At 45.1% G+C, this 21244-nt stretch overlaps 1 protein-coding gene across 5 annotated transcripts in view; it reads left to right on the top strand.

The window, feature by feature from the left end:
- LOC105007891 (ral guanine nucleotide dissociation stimulator) overlaps positions 1-21244 on the top strand; it is a 52029-nt gene that overhangs the window by 25183 nt on the left and 5602 nt on the right. For 3 of the 5 annotated variants that reach the window (XM_029124997.2, XM_029124994.2, XM_029124995.2), the window contains exons 2-16: positions 12295-12644; positions 13246-13320; positions 13509-13702; positions 14071-14192; positions 14750-14965; positions 15155-15343; positions 16144-16221; positions 17524-17610; positions 17707-17739; positions 17848-17969; positions 18207-18299; positions 18773-18998; positions 20099-20173; positions 20696-20953; positions 21078-21192. In XM_029124997.2, the coding sequence (XP_028980830.1) occupies positions 12295-12644; positions 13246-13320; positions 13509-13702; positions 14071-14192; positions 14750-14965; positions 15155-15343; positions 16144-16221; positions 17524-17610; positions 17707-17739; positions 17848-17969; positions 18207-18299; positions 18773-18998; positions 20099-20173; positions 20696-20953; positions 21078-21192 (2233 nt within the window). The remainder of the gene's footprint in view (positions 1-12294; positions 12645-13245; positions 13321-13508; positions 13703-14070; positions 14193-14749; positions 14966-15154; positions 15344-16143; positions 16222-17523; positions 17611-17706; positions 17740-17847; positions 17970-18206; positions 18300-18772; positions 18999-20098; positions 20174-20695; positions 20954-21077; positions 21193-21244) is intronic. The other 2 variants (XM_013137226.4, XM_029124996.2) reach the window with 1 other exon arrangement.

Genomic DNA, 21244 nt, shown 5'->3' with positions numbered 1-21244 from the left:
ACACAGTTCAAATTCCACACTTGGAAACAGACAGACTGTATAGCACATGGGAGGGTCAATTCACAAAAATATGAAATAAAAGTTGTATATCAATATTGAATATGCCACCAGCAACAGCCCTCATTCTGAGCTGTGTGTGATGAAAGATGAAAAGTCTGATACAGTCACATAATGTCTGCAAGGGCGCAGTTTTCATTCACACTATTACCGTGGGGTAGCCATGGCATCAAAACAGAGGAGAAGGGCATTACAGCTCAGTGCTGAGAGGTTTTCTATATTGCTGATATTTCCTCACAGATTTTTATGTACTATTTGACAGGAAAGTGAGAAAATAGCAGTGAGCTGAATTCGAAAGCACGCTACGGCGTATGTGTGCCAGAGGCAGCAGCTGAGACCCCTTGACCAACCAAGGCCACGCTCAACAATCTGAGATGATGCGGAAGTTGACCAACTACACCTTCTCTGCATTGATGACATATTCCTTTCAAAATAAACTTCTAATAGTCCTCTAACAGTGCCCAGGTTCCTGCAGAGAGCAGTGTAAATTGTCTCCACACCATCCAGGGTGGTAGGATTTTGGACAGGGCTGCCTGTAACGGTACGTACCATAAGCTCACTCCACAGCTAGCTTGAAATGTGGCTTGAAATTTAACATTTTTGTGGCTCAAACAGTAGTGCGGTCACATGGGTTTCAAAGTAGAAGACTGCAAGTTTGCCCCTGTGTGGGGCCAGGTGATCTGACAGTGGTGGAAGCTAAACTGTGCAAAAGCATGTTTGACGTCTGTTGGTGCCGTGACCCGGATCATAAGTTGTGCTCACACTCTTCTCAAAAACCACACAATTATTGGAACAACCCAGCAGAGGTCAGTGAGCCCCTGATGTCTCAGTAGCCAGTAGGACAACATTATTTTTAGAATAGATGATATTACCCTTGATGTGATTAGGTCCCTGTTCTCAAAATACAATGACAATAACTTTCAAATGAAAATACATTTTATGTAAATGCAAAGGGTGCCTGGAGGATGTTGAGCTTTGCATTTGTCTCATTGTTTTAAAGCCTTTTCGCAGATGCTTTTATCCAGTGCAGCTAACAGTTGTGAATGCATACATTTTCATACTGGTAACTGAAGCCAAAACCCTTGCATGTTCTTACCAAGTTAGTTACACATATTGATCACAACACTCAGTGGCATATTCTCTGTAATCTGTGTCTGTGTATGGCCAATGCTGGTCATGAAGCTAGAGTGGCAATACTGGGTCTCCTTTAAACCCCTTCAACTATTAATCCTGTTGGTTGATTAAGGATAATCGGTCTCCACACCCATGGAAACCAAACACACAAACTCCACTTTGGACATTCAGAGACCGGGTCTGCTAGCTGGCTTTTTATTGTTAGTATTTTATTTTTGTTTTTTTATCTGCCAATTGACTGTGAGATTCAGCACGTAATTGCTAACTGTTCCTCAAATTTTTTGCAAATAAGAAAGAACTTTTTAGCTTTTCTTTTCTCTTTTAAAAAGCAGATCATTATTATGGCATTTCCCACATTGTAGACCCCAATCGGCCTTTTTACTATACTATTCGGGTATAAATGCTCTGTGACCCATGACCCGCAGTGAAAGTGAAAGCACTTTCTTCCTACAACATGCATCCAAATTCCCTCATTGTGATTTACTAATGTACCAATTTCTCTGTCAGGTCCCCTCTTCACTTCTATATTAAGACAGCCCTCTCACTACCCAGTTGCTCTTCAGTCTTAATGACTTTGCTTAAGAATCCCTCAAGAAACGCAAACAGTCACTCTGAAACCATATGGTGTACAAATCCAGGCCCAGTTGTAGCTTTGATATCCCCTGAGACGTATTGATCCTGAACTGTCTGTATCCAGTGTCCCCTGGAAACCCAGCACCAGCCTTCTCCTAGTGTTAGGGGGTGGCTTATTGGTGAGATACGGAGCCTGTCTGAGAAAGACTTCACTGAGCCCAACTTCCTGTAAACACATCGTCTTCACATTTTACCGCTCTGTCAAGATTGCCATTTTTCTTTTTATGTCCTCCCTCTCTTCCCCCCATTTCCTTCCTTCCTCATAACTCTCTCCCTATCTGCTCTCAAGCCTTCCACTGTAAATTCAATTAAGATGCCTCCAGCAAAAGCTGTCCGATCAATTCTACTCATCTATGGTTGATGATGTAATGCCTCCAGCACTACCTCTTAATTCCTTGTTATCCTCCGGCCATAAACAAAAGCGTAATGTTCGTCTGGGTCATAGCTCTAATGTGAAATGTATTTACACTATTAGATGGCAAGAAGTGGTGGTTGTTAAACAGGGTCAGGGAATGCATTAGTGAAACGTAACCTTTCACAACAAGACCCAGTGGCTGAGACTATTCTGGCATCAGGTTAAAATGGTTCATGAAAGGTATAAATACAAGAAAATATCGAAGTTTGAGATAAGACTTAAATATTGTCAGAAAGATTTAAGTGTCAGAAAGATTTAAATATTTGCTATAGCTGGTTTTTACAGTTTGTTTTGGTTTTAGGATGATTTATGCTTTTCAGTTTATTGTAATTTCTATCTTGTTTTAGTTTGAGGCAGTATTTTCTTTAGGTAACGACAGGCTCAGTGTAGTTGATTCCTCATGCTTAGCATTTAAGTAGGGCATAGTTCAGGTTTTATTAGATTGCATATCACAACACACATTGTAAGGAAGAGCAATCTATTCTTTTCCTCCTCCTCAGTCCTCCTCTGTTTCAAAATGGCGGGCACATCCCTGGTTGTTTTGGCCTTGTGTGCATTCTTTGTGGAACTTGTCGGTCTGAAGCCAAACAGCAGAGGCTGGCAGAGACAAGAGCTCTTCTGTTGTCGTCACGTCCATTGTTGTATCATCAGTTGACAGAACACTGAACAGCAGAGAATGACTAGAAGAGCTAGGCAAGAGGAGGGACAGTGGATCTGGACTTGAGAGAGTGGGGCGATGCGATTGATTATGGGCAGTGAAAAGGGGAGCTGCAATAGAGGACACGAGATAACAGGAAGAGACAGCAGGAAGGAATGACGATAGTTCTGTAGCCTCACATCTGGACCCCATCAGACCTGGTGCTTTATCTCCTTGTTTTCTCTATAAACATCCACCCACACAGAGCTCTGCCAGCCAGAGCCAGGTGGTCATAAACAGCCAACGAGAGACAAATATTATTTAGAAGTTCACGTTATTATTGATAAGAATATCGGATGGCAGTAATTTATGCTTAATTCTCTGGGAATTTACAGAACAGTGTTGAAGGATTTGCTGGCAATATGAAAATGTTAATAAATCATGGCAAACGTTTACACTTAATTTCAAAACGATTGGTCTCGGAATTCACCCCTGTGGTACCTCTTTTGCCACTCCTTTGGTTTCAGAGCTCATTCCTCTCCTTCATGCTGTCATAGCAGAGTGCAGGGATGTTGTTCTTTCGGATTCCTGCACACATGTGGCAGAACGTGAGAAACGGACCGAACTGTCTGCCGAAGCCTAAATGCTCCCCTGCCCGTCCTCAGTGTGTGTGAGACACAAAGCAGATGATACAGTATGGCACCTGGTGTTGTCACCAGTTACATCCTGTTATTTACACCTTCCGCGTCGTAGCCACAGCAATAAAATAACTTGACCTTCTTTGGGAAAAGCCAACAAAGAAGAGTGTAACACTAAGACCCAGCTTTGGGATTTCTGTAGTTTAGATAATATTCTTGGGTTTTGCTTTCAAAGGGCATTCCCTTCTAGCGATAGTGTTCTCCATGCTGACACTAATCAATTGCTTTTACGTGGGTGTCTTTTGGACAGACTGCCTCCTTCGATCAGACAGAGATTACAGGACCAATCCATTCAATCTTTTGACTCCCACCTCTAGGAAGACAAATGGGGCATTATGGGTATAGTAAATAATGGGAGTATATTTTCAAACCACCCAACCTATCCGGGCTCTGTAAGCCCATGGAAACTTATGACCCCGATAAAATGTTTGATAGCTGAAGTATTGATTTGGAGTGTTGAGTGCCTAAGCCACAGTAGACAGAAATTAGGCCGACATCTTGTTGGTTAGCAGATTGAAACTTTTGGTTTACATAGGTGTCCACTTGATGTGACATGTGCTTACTCTCACTGATCTGGTGAAACCAGCAGGACCATGCCAGAAAACACCAAGCCAAATATCCTTCAACTCAGGACAAAGCACACATTTATTTCATTGGAGGGTAATCATTCCAAAAGAAGATTAGGATGAGAGAGTGAAACGGAAAATGAACGTAAACTAACTTCAAGCTTGCAACCATTTGTAAAAGTAGTACTTGATATGTTCACTCCGACAATTTTTGTTATTTTTATAACTGTTTTAAGAAAAGTGAAAAACCTACAGGACGGAAGGCTTAATATGATATTGTGGTTTGTGTGCATTTGAAGGCCACCTCGTCCCATAAATTCTGTGGTGGAGCCGATCCCGCTGATCGGCTGGTACAGCAGGGCGGCCTCCCGTCCCTCCTTTTGGCCCCAAATGTTATGCCTTTCCCTGGGGTCGAGGGGTAGCGTCTGTCAGCCGGCAGCAGCCTGGGTGGATGTGGCCAAGTGGGACCGGAGAGGACGCACACAGAGCCTGCCGGGGATGGATGACTGACTGCTGGGGGAGGGAGGGCGGTGGGGGACGGACGGACGTGAAAGCTGTTAGCCTAGCGTCCTCTTGGGAGTTCAGGCCACTTTAAAGAATGTCACAACAGACGCCACCAGCATTATTCCTCTGTGACCGAACTGCCCTCTCTCCTCTCTTTCTATCCTCTCTCCTCTCTCCTCCCTAGCATGTTACCCTTTCTCCACCTTTTCTCTTTTCTATCCTCTACTCCCTCGCTCTTTTCTCTCTCTCTTTCTCTTTTTACCCTCTCTTCAATCTGACTCTTCTCTCACTCCACCCTCTCTGTTTCTGTCCTCTTTCCTCTCTAGCTCTTCTCTCTGTCTGTTCTCCCTTCTGCTCAGTCTCTCTCTTTCTTTCTTGCCCTTCTCTGTCTAATCTGTCTCTCTTCTCTCCTTATTTTCTCTATGGGCTTCTTCTGTCACACACTCTCTCTTTCTCCGTATATCCTTTCTATCCTCCAAAACCAAAATAAATCATTGGATGAATTATACTTAGCAAACACAGAACTGTACATACGACACATCTGTGGACGGATTGAAAGCGAGATTTAAACAATCAGCCGTGGGCCGACCAGAGATCTGGCACATGATGTCATCGCTTCACTTCAAGGACTGGAAGGGTTCAGTGGGGGAGGGGAGAAGAATGACTGTTGCCTGCAGAGAAATCACTTTCATTCTGTCTGACAGGGAGGGCTGGTCTATCCCAGACACACACCCCTTTGTTTGGACTTTGGTTCAGTCCATTCATATGTTTGTGGTAAGCTGGGCAGTGTTGCGTGGGTATTTTGACTTGGGACTATTTTGGATTTGTTGGAATGCTATCCTTGGTCCAAATAACAAAAAAAAAAAGGATATATTTCTTTAACACTTTAAGGTTTAAAATGTTTATTATTTTCCTGTGAGATGAGAAGAGTGAGCAAACAGAAAGAGGAGGAAGAGAGGAGTAATGAGACGGGATACCAGAGGATACAGCTCCAGTGCCGGTCTATTTAATATCAGTATCATGTCTTTTCTGGGGAACATTTAAGTAGTTGTGTGATTGTTTTCAATTGAAAACAAAAAGGTCTTCTAGGGAAGATCAATTTCTTAAACAAGAGTTTTGGCATTTAGACTGGGTTAGGGTCTGAGTTGAAACTGTAAAACATATTTTTTTTATTGGCGAGAGGTTTGAAAATGTTTCTCATTGGTCTCTTAACTCATTAACCACCTAGTGATGCCGTCAGTCGAGCATCAAAACTCTATCAGACCTAAACAGACAGACATTTCTGCTGGTCTTTTCAAACGGCTCTAACAGTCATTCTCAAAAAAGCACTCAATGGGCAATGTCATATGTGGACTATACAATACAAACATAGATTGGTGTTTTTTATTTTATTTTTGTTTTACTCTAATGGGTTTTGAGAGCGAGAGAGGTACAGAGAAGTTCACTGGTCATTCTTAACTTCTCTACTGCCCTTCTCAGCAATAGGCATTGCAATAGGATGCAATAGGCATTTTAGAATGTGTCCCCAAACTCAAGATTTGTCATCTTTAATTTAATGTCAACTTGTTGTCCATTTATATATTAGGTTTGCCATGCAGCTAATTTAGATGAACCGTTAGATATGCATAGTTCTGTAAGTTTTTCTGTTTTATTAATAAAAACTAAACCATCGCAAAATATAATTACATCTGAATGGTTAAGTCTGAATGGAAACTTCTAGCAAATGTATTGCTCGTGTGTTGGGAGCAAAAGTTTTCTCCGTTGGAAATCAAAAGTTTTCTCAGTATTCAAATACTTATAACAATGTTAACATAGCCTTCATGTGGACTTTCTTCAGCCACCAGTGTAATCACACTTGTTGCTCAATGTTTTGTGTAATTGTTTTTCTTCCTCAGTGTATGCTGCTTGACAGTTTTCTAATCTAGTCATATTCAGAGTGAAACTAACAGAGAGTGTTGTTTGGCTCTAGATTGTGCGTATGTGTGAGTGTGTCTTGTGAGTTTGTTTACATGTGTGTGTGTGTGTGTGTGTGTGTGTGTGTTTTAGGGTTTGCTCTGGCTAAAATCTCAGACATTTGAACAAAGTCATCTTGTCTGTACGTGCTGAAAATTTGTGCTTCGGAAGCCTATGTGTTGTAAATCGGTACTTGAGCCAGTATACACTCTTGAGAAACGCACCAACATATGCATACAATAGACGAACATACACTAACGTTGTGTGTGTGCACTGGTGTGTGTGTTATATGAGTGTTGACTTTATGCACCCGGGTCCCACTGTGGCAACGCTTCCAGAATACAATGAAGGAAATGAACCAGGTCAAGTCTGGATTGATTAAACCACAAAAGGAACCAGGCAAGCCTAGTTCAGCCGGCCCGCAATTAAAAGTGATAAGTACTGTTGTTGTTCAAATACAGGTCCCCCACATGAGTGGCTGTGTCTTTAACAACTACACCACAGTGCAATACATTTGCCCAGTGTCGGTGTAGCATCACCACATTAGATACTATGAGATATTGCATAACACTGACTAATGTTTTTTATGAAGTTTACCTCCATCACAGATAATACTTATGAAATGTATGGCTTTTGCCACTGGCCGTTTTAACAGCTTATTAGCCAGTAATCGGCTTACGAGTATCTAACTTACTACTTGGAATAGTCATAGGATTTGAGCAGTTTCTAGCGAGACTGAATATGAACTTAACACAGCCAAAGCTTGTTTTTCTTTCATTCATGAATGACATTGATACAATAACTATGACTTTTTCATCAAGTGAAAAGACGAGAGAATAGTGGAAACCTCTACTCTTTTACTGCCCAAGGGGTTTTTATCTAACCTATATTACCCAAAAAAATCCTGCACGGATGCGTACTTCAAATATCCACCAGAAATTGTCGCAATATAAACAGTTTTATTTTAGGTTTACTGTAACGCAGCTACTGAATGTTGTAGCCGGCGACGTTTTTTCTATCCTGACCCAAAAAGCATGCACAGGTGCGTATGTGAAAGTCCACCAGAAATTGTCACAATATCGCCTAACCGAGAAACAGTTTTATTTTAGGCTTACTATAACACAGCTACTGAGGGTTGTAGCCAGGAAAGTTTTTATCCATCCGGAACAAATCCTAATGCATAATTATGCTTTGACTGTAACAAGATTCGAACGCGGGAACCTATTGGTTGCAGTTCCGCGTCTCAAACCACTACGCTATTTAACAAATAGTCAGTCACTCACTCAGTAAGAGACATTCGCTCTTCTTGGTCGGCTCCGCTTAGGCGGTCCAGCAAAAACTCTAGAGAGAGAGGGAGTGAGAGAGCGAGGGAGTGAGAGAGAGAGGGAGTGAGAGAGAGAGGGAGTGAGAGAGAGAGGGAGTGAGAGAGGGAGTGAGAGAGGGAGTGAGAGAGAGAGAGAGAGATAGAGAATGAGGGTGGAAGGGAGGCTATTTCCAAATTTGTCTTACAGAAATAGAGATGGAAGGGAGGGAGTATGGCCTTCTAGAGTTACAAAAGCTTTGTGATGGCAAGAAAAATCCTTACAGCATTCTTATCAGAACATTTCCTTACAGGAACCTTATGACAACAAAACAAATGCTTATAGCATTCTTAAGACACATTTCCTTACAGGAACTATACAACAACACACTACAACACAATAAACCACATTTCCTTACAGGTGCTTTGTGAAACTACAGGGGAAAATGTTTTTTGTTATTTACGTTTGGAGGATTGCCATGGGCTCAAAGTCAACAACACGTGCACATTTCAATCAAACCCTTTTCCATCAGCAGTTGTCACAGTGCTTTTACAGTCAACCAGCCTGAAACCCCAAAGAGCAAGCGACAAGAGTTAATTCACAGTGGCTAGGAATATAATATAGACATATAATGGGATGTGTATTTGGATGTGTACTAGCGTTGTATCTGATTGATACTGACAGATGAGTAAACGGACATAAGAGATGTCTATATCGAGAACAGCTCCGAGAGGTCAGAGGTCAGCATGCTAATTCCACAGCACCTGGTGGCACCATTTAGCATAGTGTTAAAATACGTGGACCAAGTGTGCATCGCATGAACTAATACAGGCAAACACATGCTCCTCACAACTAGAGCTGGGACTGTTTATTCCTGTGTTGTGTGTGTGTGTGTGTGCAGTGTGTGTGGGGTCTTCCCATCTTCTCCCGCTCCCTCCACAGTGAGGGGAGTATTGCCTAAACCTCGAGGCTGCTCCCTCTGCCGTCTATGACTAAGCATGTGTGTGTGTGTGATGTCTTCCCGGAATAGACCACACAACCCCCAGCATGGTCACAAAGCAGCACACGCCCACACACTGTCACTATTTCCCTCTAGTTACTACTTCTAAAGAAATTATCTCCCCCCTTTCTCTCCCCCTCTCTTCCTCTCTTCCTCCCCCTCTCCCCAGTCTTTCCTCCTCTCTTTCCCTCTTTCTCCCTCTCTCTCCCCCTCTCTCTCCCTCTCTCTTTCCCCCATCCCCCCTTTCTCTCCCCCTCTCTCCCTCTCTCTCCCCCACTCTCTCCCTCTCTGGATCGATGGCAGCAAGAGTGTCTCTGGAGCGCCAGTGGAATGTCTGTCAGTGAATAATGATGATGACAGGAACCACACAGAGGCAGACAGAGATGGGGAAAGAGAAGGATAGAGAGATGGGGATGGAGAGAGATGGAGAAAGATGGAGAGGATGATGGAGGGGCAGGGAGAGAGGTAAAGGAAGGGAGGGATGGAGAGAGAGATGAAGAGGGAGACAGAGAGACTGTCAGGGAGAGACAGAGAGGGAGATTGAGAGAGTGTCAGGGAGAGAAATGAAGACGGGGACAGATGAACGAGAGCAGGGGTTTGTTTTCCGACCCGGGACTTGGCAGTGGAGCCGGAGCATTAAGACCTTAGCAGTCAAAGCACCTGACAGAAGGCAAGCAGTGTGTGTGTTTTCATGTTTTACCATCTTAGTAAGGACAGAACGTGATCACTGCCTTAATCAATCAATGTGTGTGTACGTGAATGTGTGCTGTGTATATTGTCAGAGTTTATCGTATTCAACAGGTGGGTTAGTCATGCACCAACATACAGATATGAACACACACAGTACACATATTTAACACGCAGGCACGCACCCATGCACGCACACACACACACACACTTGGACTGACCCCAACTGTCTGAAGAGTCAGGGTTATCTAGTGTGTGTGTGTGTGTGTGTGTGTGTTGGGTGACATGCCAGAACAGCCAGACAAGGTTAGGGCCAGGCCAGACTACAGACAGACCTCAGGGCAGATACACAGAGAGACAGGGCAACAGACAGACAGCCCTCAGAGCAGATACACCGACAGACAGTGCAACAGACAGACAGCCCTCAGAGCAGATACACAGACAGACAGGGCAACAGACAGACAGCCCTCAGAGCAGATACACAGACAGACAGGTAAACAGACAGACCTCAGGGCAGACACACAGACAGACAGGCAGACAGACCTCAGGGCAGACACACAGACAGACAGGCAGACAGACAGACCCCAGGGCAGACACACAGAGGGGTAGACAGACAGCTATACAGGGAGACACATAAGCAGGCAGACAGATTTCCAACAATGCAGCATCTGTGTCCGTTCTCCTTGAAAGATTATTTTCCCTCCTCCTGCCAAGCACTTATCTGTTTTCCTGTTATCCTCCTCATGTGGAAGAAGTTCTCTCTCTATCTCTGTTTTTCTCTCTTCCTTTCCCTCACTCTCACTTTCTTTCCTTCTCTGCCTGTCTCCTCTCTTTCTTTCTCTCTCTTTGTCTGTCTTTCTGTATCTCTGACTTACGGACTCTAATGATTTATTGTGCCCTTGAGCCAGGCCCTTCACTATAATTGCTACTCTAAACTGCTCTGGATAAGTGCCAGCTGAATTACCAAAATTACAATTTAATTTACAGTTGTCATTGTGTCGTTGCTGGTTTTTATTCTAACTGAGCAGTAACACATTCAATTCTCTTAATGAAAGTCTTTATAAAAATGATGATTTATCTTATTGGTGCAATCTGACACTGGCTGGCTGGCTGGAAAGAAAATCTTCAGTTTAGCATTTATATTCTGACCTTTAACATTTCAACAAGCATTCCGATAAACATATTTATAGTCATAGACACTTCAGGTGGAAAACATCAGGTCTCAGATCAGCTGTCTTGGTGCAGACAGACATTGATACTCCGTGTGCAAAGGCATACATTCAGTGTGTTTTATTTTCAATTTTCCAGCCTAGTTTCAGTTCAACTCTAAACTTACCCAGTACGCCCCAGAAAAGCTATCTGCCTTCTGCATCCAACTGTTGACCCACTGTAGTGGGCGTGTGAATAACGGATGCCAGCGTGTGCTGTGTAATGAGTAAAAACCTCCCTCACTCTCGCCCATGGGTTTTTGCTAGAGCACTCGACTCCCATCCACAGGAACTGGGTTCTAGTCTGACTAGGACCTGTTACATGTGCCCCCCCCCTACACAGTAGAAAGACTCAAAATAACATGATGGTGTTATGAAACCATGTTATGAAACCAAGTAATCCACCCGACCTGGGTTCTGGTGTTCACCGTGTGTTTCAATGTACAGCCAAATGGAGGTGTTATGAAGCAGAAAATGCATTTTAAAACAGAACAGAGGAACTCTGAAACACCCCTAAGGGGTTCTTTCATCTCAATATTGGTGTATTTCCAAAAGGTTTGTGAGAACACTTTTGTTGGTTTCGGGTGAATATAGAGTAAAAACTTAAACTTTTAAAAACTTAAACTTAAAATTATTTGACTAAGTCCTAGAGGCTGATACGAAACACTTCAATAAAGCTCTATTTTTCCGGGCATATACAGTAAGGCAGCTTAAGAACACTAATAAGTGTCTCTCATACGATTACATGGTGAAATGGCTTATAACGTAATATGAAATGCTACAAACTAAAGCAAGAGCAGCTACTGCAGAAAAGAGCTTTCTCATTTCATACCATTAAATCTTCAACCCAGACTGTTTGTAAGCAGGCCTGGGGCCATCATTCCTGCCCTCTACCACCACAGCAGTTAACTGTTTTAACCTCCTGCTGTCAGCCCTCACCCACATCCTGTTGGCCAACTGATAACAAGACAGACACTGTCCTTTGTGATTCCCTGTGAAGCCCCGCTGGCTGAGAAAACCTAGAACTACAGGGAACACTTTGTGACGTGACATTTGGTCGAGTGCCACGATTGATTTTGGCCCAAGGCTATGGGTCCGGGTCAATGTCGAGGTGTTCAGCCTGTGATGGAACAATACTGAACAAGTGGGTCACAGGGTGTGGGAGTTATGAGAGACATGATACGGGTGTTGGCGCCACAAATCAAAAGGCCAAAGTTGTTGTGATGTGGTCTGTCACGGGACAGTAGGATTATAGCCGAGATGAGACAAATTGAATCACTTCCTTTTAAAAATGTCACGCTGTGAAGTGTTATAAGAACTACTACAATACTGTACTTTCGTAGCATTAAAATATTTGTGTGTGTGGTGCATGGAATTGCATGGCTCAGGCCTGACCCTTATAGAGAAATACTGGAACTACAGATCATTTTTAGATGAAATTAGTAGGCAATAGAAATTATAGAAGAGTGTGTAACACCCTTTTGGTCCCTCTGCCTTTCAGAATGCGACCCAGGAGATTGGTGAGGAGGTGGAGGACGGGGCGGTTTACACCATCACCCTGCGGAAGGTGCAGATGCTCCACCACCACCACCACCACCACACAGGGCACCATGGAGGCGGAGGAGGTGGGGCCAGTAAGGGCCAGCGCTGGCTGGGTGTGGAGACAGACTCGGCTCTCAGCCTGTACGAGACGTGCAAGGTGCGCACCATCAAGGCGGGCACGCTGGAGAAGCTAGTGGAGTACATGGTGGCGGCCTTCCGGGGCAACGACTCCACCTATGTCACCATCTTCCTCTGCACCTACCGCTCCTTCGCCACCACCAAGCAGGTGTTGGATCTCCTGCTCAACAGGTGAGTAGGAGAGGGCTGGGGAGAGATGGGAGGAAGAGAGAGGAGGAGAGAGAGTAGGGAGGGACAGAAGGGAGAAAGGAGAGGAGGGAGAGACAGGAGAGAGAGGAGGGAGAAACTGGGGGTGGCGAAAGGAGGGAGAGAGAAGGGAGAGACAGGAGGGAGAGACAGGTGAGATGAGCGAGAGAAAGGAGAGAGAGACGGGGGGAGAGAGGAGAGAGAGGTAGGAGGGAGAGAGAGTAGGGAGAGACAGGAGGGAGAAAGGAGGGGGAGACCGGAGAGAGAGGTAGGAGGGAGAGAGAGAAGAGACAGGAGGGAGAGAGAGAAGAGACAGGAGGGAGAGAGAAGGGAGAGACAGGAAAGAGGGAGAGGAGGGAGAGACAGGGGAGGGTACAACAATGGATGAGTAGATTAAGAAATTCATGGATTTGATGTCAGGTAGAAGAATGAATCGATGCCACACTGGAGAAATCAATGGATGGATAACAAACTGATAAACAACTGACTAACTGATAAACAACTGACTAACTGATGAATAACTGACTAACTGATGAATAACTGACAAAATGATGAATAACTGACAACCTAATAAATCTGTGTTCAGGTATGCCAAGCTTCAACACCTGCCTGGATCAGAGGGCCACAGACTGACTCATGATGACCGCACAGACCTGAGGAAGTAAGTCTCTCCTGGACTTTGATACAGTGACAAAAAACAGGGCAAATGTAACTGTTTTCCTCAGTTTCAGAAATAAATACACCTTTTTTGTCGTGAAATCCGTAATACAGACTTTCCTCAGCCATTTCCTTCTATTCATCCAAACACCTGTATTTTTCTCTCTCTCTGTCTATTTCTCTCTTGGTCAGCACGATATCCTCCATCTTGGGGGCGTGGCTTGACCAGTACTCTGAGGACTTCTGGAAGCCTCCGGAGTACAGCTGCTTGCGGCGACTCATCTCCTATCTACACCTCAACTTCCCGGGATCGGATCTTGAACGCCGTGCCTGCAACCTCTTGGCTCACTTCCATCGCCGGCAGCTCCAGGAACCGGAGCACGACTGTAAGACGCCACCCAACTAAAGATATGACATAACTCATGACTGACCTTTGACCCTAGCTCCTTCAAACGGTAATGGAAAGTCCATAGAGACTGTCCTAATGGTAGGTTGCAGATGTTTTTTGATGGTCGGTGTAATTAGGGAACAGTCAAGGCCACAGACAATACTGAGTTCTCGTTGCTTTGTGTACCTGTGACATAGTCAGCTTTACAACTTTTCCAATTTACCCTAATTTCGATTTTCAACCAAGGGTATCTCTGTGTCATCACCCTCAGTATACTACATTAAGGACTAATCCCAGCCCCTCATGGAAAAGCATGAAAGTGTGTTGGACGCTGTGATGTGGATGAGTTGTGATGTCATTCCTCAGTGCTGGACCATGGCGGCTATCCTTTCACCCTGTTAGAGGAGAATGGCTATGAGGATGAGCGGCTGGACTTCCTGAACTTTGACCCCACAGTGGTGGCCGAGCAGTTCACCCTCATGGACGCGGTACGAATATCACAGATCCTTATACAGTATCAACCAAGTCTCTGTTTGGTTTTCAGTTACGTTCTAGTCTGTTGTTTTCCATTGTGACACTTTGTGAGTTACCATCTCATTGTTCTCACACAGATCATGTGTATATTTTTCCACATCAGCGAGGCTCCTTGGTTATCTTCCAGATTAAAAAATGGAAAGCTGTAACCCAGGCCTTCCAGTGTTCACTGGAAAACTAGGGTTTTCCTTGACCAGCCTTTAGAGGCTCTTAGATAACAGGGGAAGTGAGGACAGACAGTTGAAAACAAAGGGCTCTGGGCTCACTCCACTGTTGAGATATCTCCATAAATGAATGTCACTCCAAAAGCTTTCCTGCTGATGTTTGTTAGGAGACTGAAGTGGGTCCTCCTAGAAGTCCATTCTTTCTCTTCCATTGGGAGTGAAAACAAGTCAAACTCATCCGAGATATATAACAGTGGAATCCAAGACACATCACTAGTGGCAGCAAGATTTCGAGCCTCCGTTATGTTTCTGCTCTCCCTCTAAACCCCCCCGCCGTTCCCTCGTAGGAGCTCTTCAAGAAGGTGGTTCCCTACCACTGTCTGGGGAGCATCTGGTCGCAGCGGGACAAGAAGGGCAAGGAGCACCTGGCGCCCACCATCCGTGCCACAGTCACCCAGTTCAACTGCGTCACCAACTGCGTCATTGCCACCTGCCTGAGTGAGCGCTCGCTCAAAGCCGCCCATCGCGCCAAGTTGGTGGAGCGCTGGATCGAAGTGGCCAGGGTGAGTCGCTGTTGTCAGCTAAAACTGTCATGGCTGTTGCTGAGGCTTCACGTGTGCTGTGTAACACAGTGGCTACATGGTGGCGTTCTGCCGGTCTCCTTTACCAGAACACTGGATTGATTTGCGCCTGGTGCTGAATGGTGTTCACTGATTTGTTGTTTTCTTATGCTGTCTTTTTTTTGCCTTCAGGAGTGTCGAATCCTGAAAAACTTCTCTTCGCTGCGGGCCATCCTCTCTGCTCTGCAATGCAACCCGGTCCACAGGCTGAAGAGGACATGGGACGAGGTGTCCAGGGAGAACTTTCGCATCTTCCACGAGTTGTCAGAAATCTTCTCAGACGAAAACAACCATTCGCTCAGCAGAGAGCTGCTCATTAAGGTGGGTTGTTTGTGTGTGACTGTGTGTTAAGCCGTTCTGCAGCTCAGTTTCAGGTTCTTGGCAATGTTCGTATAACCTAGGCCATCTTTATGTAGAGCAACAATTCTTTTTTTCAGATCTTCAGAGAGTTCTTTGCCATGAGGTGCCATGTTGAATTTTCAGTGACCAGTATGAGGGAGTGTGAGAGTGATAATACCAAATTTAACACACCTGCTCCCCATTCACACCTGAGACCTTGTAACACTAATGAGTTACATGACACCGGCAAGGGAAAATGGCTAATTGGGCCTAATTTGGACATTTTCACTTAGGGGTGTATTCACTTATGTTGCCAGCGGTTTAGACATTAATGGCTGTGTGTAGAGTTATTATGAGGGGACAGCAAATTTACACTGTTATACAAGCTGTACACTCACCACTTTACATTGTAGCAAAGTGTCATTTCTTTAGTGTTGTCACATGAAAAGATATCCTCAAATATTTGCAAAAATATGAGGGGTGTACTCACTTTTGTGAGATACTGTACATCAAGGCTTGTGGAGCACGGCAGATCTGTGTGTTTGGATGGTTGGTTAGGTATGTGGAGGGGACCAGGGAATCCCCCCTGTGACATCAAAGGATGGCAGTAGGCTGGGCCAGCTGTCTGCTCCTCTGGTGCAGAATGAGGGGGAGTGTGTATGTTCACCATTTGGCAGCTAGATAAATATTCCTGTGAAACAGAAAAAGAAACCTGTGTTATTTGATTGCTGAAATAGGAGCTTAGATCTCAGTTGTGTTGTGTCTTTCGTTCTTCTCTCTAGGAAGGCACGTCCAAATTTGCCACCCTGGAAATAAACCCCAAACGAGCTCAGAAGAGACAACAGCAACCAAGAGACCTGGTGAGACCTTTTAAGAGTGAGGGGATTTCAGGAGGGGGGGGGGGGTGCATACTTGCGAATAGGACAATACAGTAAAAAGTAATGTGATGTCATACCTGCGGCATTCTGTATTTAATACCATGGCTTTCAGCCAATCAGCATCTAGCCAGCTCATACAGTAGAGTGTGTTGGCCCTGACCTATAACCATGAATGGTACTGACTCTGCAACAAAACCATGAATGTCAGCGACTCTGCCACAAAACCATTAATGGCACTGACTTTGCCACAGAACCATGAATTTGCAGCGACTCTGCCACAAAACCATACATTTGCAGTGACTCTGCCACAAATTCATGAATGAGAGCGATTCTGCCACAAAACCATGAATGGCACTGACTCTGCCACAAAACCATGAATGGCACTGACTCTGCCACAAAACCATGAATGGCACTGACTCTGCCACAAAACCATGAATGGCACTGACTCTGCCACAAAACCATGAATGGCACTGACTCTGCCACAAAACCATGAATGGCACTGACTCTGCCACAAAACCATGAATGGCACTGACTCTGCCACAAAATCCTGCTGACGTGGTCAAGTCGATATCCATGTTCATAAAGAGTGTTGTTACAGTTATTGTCATTTTTAGTCTTAATCATTATTTGTAAATACAATTTATGAGTGCGGTGCACATTTTAACCAGTAGATTTGTAAGGAAGAGCCAGACTAATGTACTCAACAAAGTAACAGAATCATATTCAGTATAGCATATGATTAATAAAAAGAGAGAGGTTGAGGAAGACGGAGGGGGTAAAGTCAAAGCATTCGCATCTCGCCCCTGTAGATTAGACAGCCGGGAGGAACTGGGTCTTTTAAGCCGACTCAGGAAGTGCTTCAGCAGGCAAGACGCCAACCATCTGTCCTCACTGACCTCCCAACAGCCTGATGCGCACGTGCATCATACACACACACACTCCTATTGCAATTATACGGATCACTGCTGTCTTCCTTTGCCTTTTGATATTGGCCCACTTTGTAGCAATTGACTGTAATGTGGTGAGAGGCGCAGAAGCGTTGCTGTTCAAAATCAGGGGACAGTTCTCTCTCTGTGGTAGGCCGAACACTCTGCCCTCAAGTGGTGGTTTGCGGAATCACTCTGACACACCGCGCTCACAGCGCACTCTAGTGGTGACAGTGTGGACGTTTACAGTTACTGTAATTAAAGTGTATTCTAATTGTTCAGTTATTCCACTGTAGATGGTTTGTTTAGATAATAGGTTTCCACAGTCCAACCCCGGCATTTTTGTCTGATGTTTCAGAGTGTGATGCAAGGGACTATTCCGTACCTGGGCACTTTCCTTACAGATCTGGTCATGATGGACACAGCCATGAAGGACTACCTGGACGTGAGTCTCGTACACACGTGAACACACACCTTTCCTTTTTTTTTTTTTTTTTAAATAACATCTGTTTTAAAGAAATTCATATTTCGTTGTTCACAGGGAGGGCTGATCAACTTTGAGAAGAGGAGGAAGGTGAGAAATGTGTGACGATAACCAAGACGCTAATGACGAAGATGATGATGATGAATGATAATGATGTTATACTGTTCACTGATCCCTATATTTCCTCTGGTCTGATAGGAGTTTGAGGTGATCGCCCAGATCAAGCTTCTGCAGCTGGCCTGCAACAACTATAACTTCACCCGCAACAAGCGTTTTCGAGAGTGGTTCTCTGGTGTGGACAAACTCACAGAAGCAGAGAGGTAAGAGAGAATTCTGTTACAAGTACATGAATCAGTATTTTCACACTACACTATAAATAGACAGTTTGGGTTAGGGTGTGAGAAAAAGTAGGAATTAGAATGGAAGAGAGGGAGAGAGAGAATGGGAGGGGTGAGGATGAGGTAAGAGGACAGGAGGACTATAGACTTGGGGGAAAAGAGGAATAATGAAAAGTCAGTAACACATTCCATTCTCTTCTTTGTGGGTGTTTTCCACAGCTACAGCCAGTCATGTGAGATCGAGCCTCTGTCTGAGTCAGCCTCCAACACTCTGAAGAAGAAGAACACAGGAATCATCAAACGCTGGAGCGAGTAAGTCAAGAAATGCCTTCTCCTGAAATGATGACAGAAAGCCTGTCAGCTGAAGAGGCGCAATATCAGTGTTTCTAAAACTATGCATAGCCTCATTCCTCTGGGGACCACATGCTTAAGAAATATCAGACATCATTTTTTTTTTACAATTTCTGTATAATATCTACTAACCTAACACACTAAATCATTTTTACATAGTCATAACATGGTCCACCAAGACATTTTGGCACACATTTAATTGTATTTGGCCTTTAGGATACGTCCATAATAATGAATCAATCAGATGTATTTTCTAAAGCCCTTTTTTTCTTTGTTCCTGAGTTTCATAAAGGCCCATGGTCCGCTGACCAGGGTTGAGAAATGCTGCAATGCATGATTTGTAGTCATTTTAAAGTAGATGTTTTTATTCGGTTGTTTTTGTTCACTTTTGCCTCTTTCACACTCTTCCTGACATCCTCCGCTCCCCCTCTCAGCCGGCAGCCTGCCAGCTCAGAACCAGGTTGCAGCAGTGCAGGCAGCTCCCACTCCAAGTCCTTCGACCAGCTGCGCTATGCCCCCTGCCTGGGGGGCTCCGGCGGAAGCGGAGGGGGGGACGGAGCGGACTCTGTGAGCGTCACCTCGGCTGGCTCCAGCAACTCTGACGTGGAGGAGATCAGTATAAGCTTCATCTCAGACTCGCCTGACGGCCATGAGCGAAAGGTGAACTTTGACCTTTGTTTTCGTAGGAAAGGTGAACATCTGACCTTTGTGTACGTAGGAGAGGTGAACATTTGACCTTTGTTTACATAGGAAAGGTGAACATTTGACCTTTGTTTACATAGGAAAGGTGAACATTTGACCTTTGTTTACACAGGGAAGGTGAACATTTGACCTTTGCTTACATAGGAAAGGTGAACATTTAATCTTGGTTTACATAGGAAAGTAAATTAGGAATGAATACCCGGGGGCTCCGAAATGTCTGCTAGGAATTTGATCCCGGTTGTGGGGTGCCAACAATGCCCGGGAGTCATGCCTGGGGTGGGGGCATTTGACTCCCCATTCAGAGCTGGGGGTGGGGTTGGGGTCTGGCTAAGTTGCCTTGACTCCTAGAGGTAGATTGTAAGTTCAATCGTAGTTGATGGCTGGAGAATGCATTCTTCTCCAAGCGTGTAGGTGCTGGAAAGTACTTCCTGGTAAAGCAAACGGTGTGATAGGAAGCAGACACCTCATGGTCATAACTGAGATGTGGCTCTAATTGGATGTCAGGTGCACTCTGGTGACATGATCACCCTGTTGAAATTGCCAAGCTCCACCAGAAACACACACTGTTTTAAAAAGTTATTTCACCAAATCTGAAAGTGTCTCGGCCAATCACAATCAAATTTGGTTCAGGTGTGTAACAGGTGGAGGAGGGGGGGTGCACCGAAAACTCTATTTCAATTGGCTACAACTGGCTGTTACTCTTATTTTGTCTTCTAAGCAAGTAATTGGTCTCGAAAGGTGAGACTTTTCAAATTGAATAAGAATTCCGATGGGTGATCATGTGACCAGGGTGGACATTTGAAACAACAACGCATTCTGATTTACCATGACGACGTGTCAGAGGAAAGGAACGTATGACTACCAGCATGTTTTGAAATTCTGTTGTTGCTGATGTTTGTAAGCCACGTCTGTAATGACGACGTTGACTCGGTCGGTTTTCCTTGAAACGCCATGGTAGGTGTATGATCGCCGTAGCAACAGCATAACTGTTCCATCCCACACCTTCCAACCCGCGTCTGGCCCACTGGTGACTGCAGCTCTTGATTCCTTTTTTATAGACCTCCACGCCTTCCGTAAAACATTCCAATTCCACGTTAGGGAAGTGCGGCCCCTTGCCTGACCTGGCACCCACGGTACTACCTACTACTTCCTGTGTCATTTCTCTGTTTCACCTCTGCTAGCCTGTGACCGCAGCCACACTTAACACATGCCGTCACGCGACCGCCCCGTGACATCACCATCTCATCATCCCTCTAGACGTTGAGTTAACCTGTGTTCAGATGTCAACTTATTTACAACTTATTTGGATGTCTGCTGATAACCTTTCGACAACTTTACGTTGTCCTTTGGACTAGTTTCATTTGTCTTTGTCTGGGGTGAAGGGGTTAATTCTGTGTGCACCCCCACTCATAGCAGCTCCATAGAAGTAGCATTGCAAATTTCACCTGGTTGTCCATCCTCCTTTCCACACTTTCAAATCCGTTTTCTCCATTTAATGTGCATGTGGTGCTAACTAAGTCCTGCTAGCGCCTCTGGGGCTGTTCCATTGGTACCTTCCTCCGATTCAGTTCTCAATTGTTTTTTGAGGTGTGTCTCGTTAGCCTTCAGCGGCGCCATGACCTAACCGGTTCTCTCCGGATTCTGTCCCCGTCCAGTTCTGGGAATCCACATCTCTGTCCTCCCTGGACGCCTCCGGTCTGGGCTCCGGCTCGGGCTCCAGTAGCGCCTCCTCCTCCTCCATGTCCTCCACACCTGTGGCCGGGGCCGGCTCCCGCTCACACAAGCGCTCCGTGTCGGGCGTGTCCAGCTACTCGTCGCTGTCGCTGCCCCTCTACAACCAGCAGGTGGACGACTGCTGCATCATCCGGGTCAGCCTGGACGTGGACAACGGCAACATGTACAAGAGCATTCTGGTGGGTCAGTCTGCTGTGATAGTTACAGAGAAGGGAATATCCCTGCATTGTTTGATGGTTGCGGCTGTCAGCCGCGGTTGAGCCAATCCCAGGTGTCTTGATGTGGTCATCATGTTACCTCCAGGTGACGAGTCAGGACAAGACGCCGGCGGTGATCAGAAAGGCCATGGTCAAACACAACTTGGACCGCGAGAGACCGGAGGACTACGAATTACTGCAAAAGATCTCTGAGGAGAAAGGTACGTCAGCTGTCCATCGCATCCACTCAGGACGTACAGTAGAACCCCAAAG

The sequence above is a fragment of the Esox lucius genome, chromosome 14 (genome assembly GCF_011004845.1).
Source record: "Esox lucius isolate fEsoLuc1 chromosome 14, fEsoLuc1.pri, whole genome shotgun sequence".
Taxonomy (NCBI): domain Eukaryota; kingdom Metazoa; phylum Chordata; class Actinopteri; order Esociformes; family Esocidae; genus Esox; species Esox lucius.
Note: the sequence above shows the minus strand (reverse complement) of the source record. Positions and strands in the feature narration are given on the sequence as shown.